This window comes from Poecilia reticulata, linkage group LG12 (assembly GCF_000633615.1).
Source record: "Poecilia reticulata strain Guanapo linkage group LG12, Guppy_female_1.0+MT, whole genome shotgun sequence".
NCBI classification, from domain to species: Eukaryota; Metazoa; Chordata; class Actinopteri; order Cyprinodontiformes; family Poeciliidae; genus Poecilia; species Poecilia reticulata.
The window spans coordinates 26343914-26352062 of record NC_024342.1 but is presented as its reverse complement, the minus strand read 5'-3'; the positions used below and the strand labels follow the sequence as shown (position 1 = coordinate 26352062).

Sequence of the window (8149 nt, the reverse complement as noted above, 5' to 3'; positions counted from 1 at the left end):
TCCATCCAACTGTCCATCTAACTGTCCATCTAACTGTCCATCTAACTGTTGTTGGGAATGGAAATCCCGATCGATGAATCATAATTTGTATTGACACACGGAGCATAAAATCAGCCAAGAAAAGCATTCAGACTTTACTTATTTTATTCACTTTCAGCGCTGAAAGGAGACGCTTTTACCATTACATCCGAGAAGAGTTTCTTAAAAAGTCTGTAGCGTCTGAGGAGAAAGAGGAGGGTAGCTGATTATATGGACTGAAGACACTCCCTGAAATCACACCATGTCTCTGTGGCCTGGGAAAACGTTTCTTTTTCGTGAGAAATGGACCTTGGTGTCTAACAGAATCAAACATGTAACTTTTTACTATGGGCCTTTGTCTAACAGCGTGTGACTCTTTCTCGACCTTGGTAAAGCGTCTCAACACTGTCCATCCAACTGTCCATCTAACTCTCCATCCATCCAACTGTCCATCCATCTGTCTCCTGAATTATTGATTATCAATCAGCTGATCGGTAACCCATCCCTCCCTGGTTGTGTCTCCTCGTCTCTGTGGACAGGATGGGGGACGTGTCGGAGGACAAGTCCAGCTTCTACTCCAATGCGGAGGACTACTGGAAGGACGTCCCTCCCACCGTGGACGGGATGCTCGGCGGCTACGGCAGCATCTCCAGCATCGACATCAGCGGCTCCAGGGCCTTCCTCAGGAAGTTCCTCGGGGTAAGAGGCGTTAGCATTAGCGTTAGCATTAGCGTTAGCACCGCGGCCGCTTCCTGTCCCAACGTGTGGCGCCCCCACCCCGCAGGACGGCGAAGGGAAGACGGGGACGGGCCGCGCCCTGGACTGCGGCGCTGGGATCGGCCGCATCAGCAAGCGGCTGCTGCTGCCGCTGTTCCGGACGGTGGACCTGGTGGACGTGACCCAGGACTTCCTGGACAAGGCCCGGACGTTCCTGGGCGGCGACGCCGAGCGGGTCGGGAACTACTACTGCTGCGGCCTGCAGGAGTTCGTCCCAGAACCGGACCGCTACGACGTCATCTGGATCCAGTGGGTCATCGGTGAGTCAGGGGACGCGTCGTCCATGATGTCCAGGATGTCCAAACCAAGGATGTTTTATTGTGACTTATTCCTGGTTGAATAACTTTATTCTAAACACTTCAGTTTGTTTGAAACATAAATTTTATCCGGATTTTTTTATGACAAAAGTTAAAAAAATGTCCGTATTTTTCTACACAGGAGTAAAAATGTGTTTAAATTCGTGGGAACATTAATTACCTGGACTCTTCCAACCAATAGAAACACATTTTGAACGTTTGCTCATCACAACCAGAACCTTTACATGTCTGCCACACTTTTCAGATTTCTCTCCTTTCCGTTTGCCCGGGTCTGGGGGTGTGAAAACTTTTGGTCTTTCTTCCCCCGCAGGTCACCTGACCGACGACCACCTGGTGGCGTTCCTGCGGCGCTGCCAGAAAGGCCTTCGTCCCGCCGGCCTCATCGTCATCAAAGACAACGTGTCGTACGAAGGCGTCGTCCCCGACGACGTGGACAGCAGCGTGTGCCGGGACCTGGACATCGTGCGGCGCCTGGTGGGCCGGGCCGGCCTGCGGGTCGTCCACGAGGAGCAGCAGCTCAACTTCCCCAAGGAGATCTACCAGGTGCACACGCTGGCCCTCAGGTAGGGGGGCGGAGCCTGTCGCCACGGCAACGCCCCCCAACCCCACCTGGACAAAAACTCCCTTTTTCAGGCCTGATGTGACGGACCGGTTCTGGTTCTGGTTCTGTCACTGAAACACATGAAGGCCGATACGAGACAAACAAGATTTATTGACGCTCAGGACCAGGGGCCGGGTCAGGACCAGGGGCCGGGTCAGGACCAGGTCTCGCTCTGCAGGCGGCCCGTCTTCTCCATGGCGACCAGCATCAGCTCCGCCTCCTGGCCGGACACGCCCCCTTCCTGCTGGAAGGCGAACTGCAGCGCGTCGCGCACGGCGGCCGGCATCTGCTTGGCGTTCCTGAACAGAACCAGAAACCGGGTCAGGAACCAACGGGTCGAAATAAAATCAGCAAAAAAAAAAAACACAAAGTTCTGTTTCTGGTCTCTTCATCCGTAGAAAATTAGAGCAGAACAGCAGGGACGGGTCCAGAGGTTCTGGTTCTGGACTGACCCGGCGATGTAGAAGCAGCCATGTTTGTTGCTCATCAGGTCCCAGAGCAGCGCTGCCTTCTCCCTCACACGGTGCTGAACGTACACCTTCTCCTCCTGAACACACACACACACACACACAGCTGATGACTCCACCTCACCGGGTCAGAACCAGAACCGGTCAGGTCAGGTCAGGTTCTGACCTGATCCCTGGAGAAGGCGGTGAAGAGCTGCAGCTTCCCAGCCGCCGTCATGGCCGCCCACTCAGAGCGGAAGTAGAAGTCCTTGGTCTCCGAGCGACAGCCGAAGAACAGAAGGTTGGCTGGAGGGAGGAGAGGGGAGCAGGATGACGAGCCGATCCGGATCAGGATGACGAGCCGATCCGGAGCGGCTGATCCGGATCAGGATGACGAGCCGATCCGGAGCGGCAGATCGAGATGACGAGGAGAGGCTGAGCGGGTGAACGAGCCGATCCGGAGCGGCTGATCCGGATCAGGATGACGAGCCGATCCGGAGCGGCTGATCCAGATCAGGATGACGAGCCGATCCGGAGCCACCACTCACCTGCTTTTCCCTCAGAGAGCCTCTCCTGCAGCGCCGCCCTAAAGGGAGCCACTCCGGTTCCGGGTCCCACCAGAACCACGGGCGTGTCCAGGTCCGGAGGGAACCGCAGGCCGCCCCGCTTCACCCACAGCGGAACCAGAACCTCGCCTACATGAACAGGAAGTACCAGGTCTCACTCTGTCATGATGCAGAAACTCAACAACTAGAAGCTGAAATCAGCTTTTTGTACGGAAGAAAAACTGAAGTAGATCCACATTTCTTCCTTCCACACAACTTTCTTCCCCATATAGAATCTCGTTTCTAAAATTTTTTTGATCTACAATTAAAATTTGTGCTGAGAAACTTTTTAGTTTTATCAACAAAATAAAAATTTTAAACATTTATTTCCTTACTATAAAAATCAAAAATGGTTTTAGTTCATCTGCATTTAATAAAATATTAAAATTAAAACATTTTTTAAAGTGTATGGAACATTAAGACCATAATTAAAAAATATTTAAAATTTATAAAATTGAATAAAATTCTAATATTTCGATAATAAAGTTGAAATGTTTTTTTTTTTAGTGTCGTTTTAAAGGAATAAAAATTATTTTCCTGCTCAGATTTATGGTGAATTATTCTGATGGGCCGAACAGAACCGGGTCCCGGTCCGACCCGGTTCTGAGGAGACGGGAAGCCGTTCCCATGGCGACCACACAGCCTGATAAATTTACCGTAAATCCTGTAGAAGCTGCACATCTAGAAAGTAACTATCACTGAGTCTGGGTCCAGATGAGACCTGCTGCGGTTCTGGTTCTGACTGCGACGAACTGGACCCAGACGGCTACCAGCACCGACCTCGTTCCGGGTCCAGGGAGGCCAGCCAGTTGGAGCAGAGCCCGGTTCTGGGTCGGTGCAGCCTGGTTCTGTAGCGGACCACGGCCAGCAGAACCTGCAGCCGGCCGGGCAGAACCTGCAGGGAGACGGACCGGGTCAGAGGTCACGCTGCGGCGGGCCACGGCGGCGGGCGGGCGGTACCTTCAGGGACGAGGCGATGGAGAAGGAGCGCGGCTGGATCTCTGGGATCAGGTCCAGCAGCCGGTCCGGTTCCAGCTCTGCTGCGGTGAGAGGGAAGTCGGCCAGAACCTGGAACCACAACCAGAACCGGGTCACCGCGGGCGGGGAGCCCGGCTCGTCACGTCAGGCGGCGGGCCGGCGGGCGTGACCTCTGACCTCCAGCGCGGTGCGGCGCGGCCGGTCGCAGTACGCCTGCAGCTGGTCCCGACCCGCCGGCGAGCAGAACTCCAGCAGCTTGTCCCGCTCCAGGTCAGAGGTCGCCGCGGCAACCAGCAGCTCGAAGAAGGAGCGGCGCGGGACGGCCGCCACGTCCAGGTACCGCTCCACCAGGTGGCGCACCGAGCAGGGCCGGGGCAGCCGGGCCGGAACTGGGTCAGAACCACACAGATCAGCACCAGAACCTGCTGGAGCGGGTCCACCCGGACCGGACCCACCTGCTGCGTCGCTGTTCGGCGTCAGCGTGAATCTGGACTCCGGGTCCAACCGGAGCAGCTGGCAGAACCGCTGGACGTCGTCCTCCGAGTTCTGGGGACGGATCAGAACCACGTCTCCGGCTGAAAACCTGAACAGAACCACAGAGCTTGGGTCAGAACCCGGAATCAGTTGTCCGTCGGGGAACGTTACGGACTGGACCGGAGCGGGATCAGAACCGGACCGGACCGGGATCAGAACCTGACCGGGATCAGAACCGGACCGGACCGGGATCAGAACCGGACCGGGATCAGAACCCGACCGGGATCAGAACCGGACCGGGCCGAGAACCGGACCGGGACCAGAACCGGACCGGAATCAGGACCCGACCGGATCGAAACCGGAACCGGACCGGTCCTGGAACTGGGTCGGGTCCGGGACCGGTCCGGACCGGGATCAGAACCTGACCGGGATCAGAACCGGACCGGACCACCTACTGGATGTTGGATCCGCTGATGTCGAAGTCGAGCAGCCGGACGTCCTGGAAGTGGGTCGGGTCGGTGACCCGGCGGTTGGACAGCATCCGGGCCGGGAACGGACTGGACTCAGAGGCGATGGGCCGGTCCGGGTCGGTTCCTATCCGCTCCGGGTCGGTTCCGATCCGCTCCGGGTTCTGGTCCATCTTCTCATCCAGGAAGTGCAGCGTGTACGACGGCGGCAGTCTGCAGGACAAACAGCAGAACCTTCAAGCCGGGCCTCAGAACCGGCTGCCGGGTCGGATCGGGTCGGGTCGCTCACGGCTCGTCGTCCCTCAGCGGCTCCACCTCGGACAGAACCGGGTACAGAACCAGAACCTTCTCCCAGAAGGACTGGAGCCACGGGTCGATCACGGCGTCCGGCCTGCAGCAGGAGCACAGTTAGACCCGGTCCGGTCCAGAGCCGGTCCGGTCCAGACGGCGGGACCATCTCACCCCAGGTCGTGCTGGTCGTCCGCCAGACCCACCGGAACCAACATGGCCGCCCCGAGCTGGACCAGACGCTTCTGGAGCTTCTTAGCCACGAAGTTAAACCTGCAGAAGAAGAAGAAGTTCTGAACGGGGACCTGGACGGGTTCTAAGAGGGTTCTGGTTCTGGACTAACTTTGGGTACGAAGAGTCTCCCAGTCCCAGAACCGCACAGTCCAGGCAGCTCAGCGACCCGGCCGGCAGAGACTTCCTGAACAAGAACCTCCAGAAGTTCTGGGGAGAGACGAGAAAATGGACCGGGTCAGACGGGTCGGACCAGACGGGTCGGACCGGGTCAGACGGGTCGGACCGGGTCCAGTTCTCGGAGTGAGCCCTGCGGTACCTTCATGTTGTCTGGAGGGTCTCCCTGCCCGGTGGTGGAACAAACGAAGACGACCAGAGACTCTGAGATCAGGTCGGCCTGGAGAGGAACCAGAACCAGAACCGTTACTGGACCCGCCCGGTCACTACAGAACCACCAGGTCCATTAAACAGGATTACTTTCTGAACTCTGATCCAGAACCGCACAGCATTCTGGGAGATGTAGGCAGAGGAAAGGCTGTAGCTGCTCAACCAGCCAAGAAAGACGTCAACTCACTCTATGGTTACCTAGCAACTCGCTCACTCTTTGGTTGCCTAGCAACTCGCTCACTCTTTGGTTACCTAGCAACTCGCTCANCCTAGCAACTCGCTCAGTCTTTGGTTGCCTAGCAACAACCCGTTGTTGCCTAGCAACAGCCCGTTGCGCAGCAGCAGTTTCAGGTTTCGCCTCATAAATGTTTAAAAATGAAAAAACGCAGCAGAGAAACTGAATAAAAAGTTTGTTAGCATTTCAGAAATTTAAAACAAAAATCAATAATTATCCATAAACAGGTTTATCATGTTAAGACTCCAACCAGCCACCGCGTTTAGCTAGGTCGTGTTAGCAGCTAGTTAGCCGTAGCCTGAACCGACTCAAACCTTCGCTCAACGTGAGGCTTTTTAACGACGGCCGGATTCTCCCACGTCAAACGCAGAAAGAAAAACAAACTTTTCCCTCCCTGTCGCTTTCTGACCAAACTGAAGAAACTTAAGCAACAAACCGACACAAAAAATAAACGTTTTATGAAACTGAAGAAATTTTACACGTTTTTTTTTTTTTTTATAAATAAATTAGTATTCAGCCCCTTTTACTGCAATGGCCTGAAATAAAACCCTTGAGATGAACTGACATGGAGGAGCACAGAACCTCTGGAGGAGCTGCAGAGCCGCCAGTGAAACATGGCAGTGGCAGTGTTATGCTGTGGGAATCTGGATCAGAACCGGACTCACCACGTTGTATCCGTCCAGAGGCAGAACCCGGACCCTCAGCCGCCTCCTCTGGGCCTGCCGCCCGACCCGCTGGGCCGTGTCCTGGGCGGTTCCGGTCTGACTCCCGAACAGAACCAGCAGAGCGGGAGCCGCCATGATGTCTGACCCAAAACCCGGTGAAAGTCAGAAGGAAACCAGGAAGCACTGAAAGCTCATTCAGCCTCTGGATATAAACCAATTCATAAACTGGTCCAGCAGAACCGGAACCAGAACCGATGCTAACTGAACACACGCAGATAAAAAGAAAGCCTGCATGTTAACTAGTTTTACATAAATATTAAGACATAAAGGCAAAAATAAATCATCTTCTGATCTGCAGCCAACAGCTAAACATCAGTTTCTTCACCTTAAAGTTTGTGTTTTAAACAGAAAAACATTTTTATAATAATTTTCCAATAAATATTGACTTTACTTTAGTCTTAAATTCCCTTACTAGATTAAATTTGTGTTTAAAAACAGAGGAAATCAAGCAGGTTTTGTGACATTCATCAGTGTAGCTGCCGCTAGCCGCTGCTAGCTGCCGCTAGCCGCTACTAGCTGACCGGTAACGGAGAAAATGAGCAAATATTTCCACTCGGGGTAAATTTCCTCGCGTGTAAAACTCACAGAACAGGAGAAACTACACAGATAAAACATTTACCTCCGCTGTCTTTCTCTGGAACAACTTTAAACGACCTTAAAGTTAGTTGAAGCTAGCCAGGAAACAGAAACCAAGCGAAACGCTTTACGGCAAGCCGGCGGCGCGCTGCATTCAAGAACCAGCCAGAGAGTGGGAGATTATACTTTAAGTTTTCCATTACAGAAAATTATATTTAATCCAGTAACTCATCGCTGAGTGAAACACGTTATATAGATATATAGATTACTTCCGCCCAGAATGGTGATTTAAAGTCTTTACTTCTGTTAATTATGATGATTTTCGTCTCTCGATGCTGAACAATCCGGACCTAAAATCGGCTCCTGAACGCAACAGAAAGCTTCACGCCACAGGGTTGATTACAGCTTTTATTTTATTGTCTTACAGCTTTAAATGTCATGTTTATATGTGGTGTAAACGTCCTAAACATTCAGCCGCATGCAGGTAAAGTCTGGAAGAGATAAGAGCACTTTAGAGTAACGTTTCCATGGTGACCAGTTTAAAAGCGAAGCCTGATTAAAGCTTTTTAATCGTTTTAAAACTCATAAAACAAACAACATGGCGGAAAACCGTCGGCTCTCCTGCTGCTACTTCGGCTACAAAAGCAGAAAGATCCCAACAGAACCGGCCCGGTTCCGACCCACAGGAACCCAACGGCGCCTCCGGGTTCTGTTGGTGGATCTTTAAAACCAGCTGAGAGCAGCTGGTGGATCGTGCATAAATACGCAGGCGGCGGCCCGGTTCCGGTCCGGTCCGGGCCCGGTTCCGGCCCGGTTCTAGTTCTGGTAGAGCCGGATGCGCTGGGAGATGCTGCTGCGGCACAGAGGGCAGTTCTGGAGGGCGTCGCTGCAGATCCGGCAGCAGCAGACGTGACCGCAGGGCAGGAAGACGACCTGGGCCTGGAGGAGAGGAAAACCTGGTGAGAGCGGACCGGACCGGACCGGACCAGAACCTGTCCAGAACCCGACCAGAACCCACCCAGAA

The 8149-nt window shown here is 53.8% G+C and overlaps 3 protein-coding genes across 6 annotated transcripts in view; 1 reads left to right on the top strand and 2 right to left on the bottom strand.

The window, feature by feature from the left end:
* Window positions 1–1776, top strand: part of ntmt1 (N-terminal Xaa-Pro-Lys N-methyltransferase 1) — a 3268-nt gene extending 1492 nt beyond the window's left edge. For both annotated transcript variants that reach the window (XM_008424815.2, XM_008424816.2), the window contains exons 3-5: window positions 558–717; window positions 803–1055; window positions 1423–1776. In XM_008424815.2, the coding sequence (XP_008423037.1) occupies window positions 559–717; window positions 803–1055; window positions 1423–1679 (669 nt within the window). In that variant the 5' untranslated portion in view covers window position 558 and the 3' untranslated portion in view covers window positions 1680–1776. The remainder of the gene's footprint in view (window positions 1–557; window positions 718–802; window positions 1056–1422) is intronic.
* Window positions 1777–1804: 28 nt separating this feature from the next.
* ndor1 (NADPH dependent diflavin oxidoreductase 1) lies at window positions 1805–7681 on the bottom strand. 3 transcript variants are annotated; one of them, XM_008424813.2, is made up of 15 exons: window positions 7169–7681; window positions 6490–6750; window positions 5522–5599; window positions 5315–5412; window positions 5146–5244; window positions 4973–5074; window positions 4672–4896; window positions 4198–4325; window positions 3920–4131; window positions 3725–3832; window positions 3545–3659; window positions 2708–2854; window positions 2347–2465; window positions 2166–2260; window positions 1805–2012 (listed from the first exon to the last, which is right to left on the bottom strand). In XM_008424813.2, the coding sequence occupies exons 2-15, from the start codon at window positions 6622–6624 to the stop codon at window positions 1868–1870; spliced, it is 1806 nt and encodes a 601-aa protein (XP_008423035.1). In that variant the 5' UTR covers window positions 6625–6750; window positions 7169–7681; the 3' UTR covers window positions 1805–1867. The 3 variants fall into 3 exon arrangements, with proteins under 3 accessions (XP_008423035.1, XP_008423034.1, XP_008423036.1); XM_008424812.2 differs by having other exon boundaries at window positions 6490–6691; XM_008424814.2 differs by having other exon boundaries at window positions 6490–6629.
* Window positions 7682–7845: 164 nt separating this feature from the next.
* The window catches only part of lrsam1 (leucine rich repeat and sterile alpha motif containing 1), a 17875-nt gene continuing 17571 nt past the window's right edge, over window positions 7846–8149 (bottom strand). Inside the window, exon 19 of the mRNA XM_017307752.1 lies at window positions 7846–8064. Within this exon, the coding sequence (XP_017163241.1) occupies window positions 7942–8064 (123 nt within the window). The 3' untranslated portion in view covers window positions 7846–7941. The remainder of the gene's footprint in view (window positions 8065–8149) is intronic.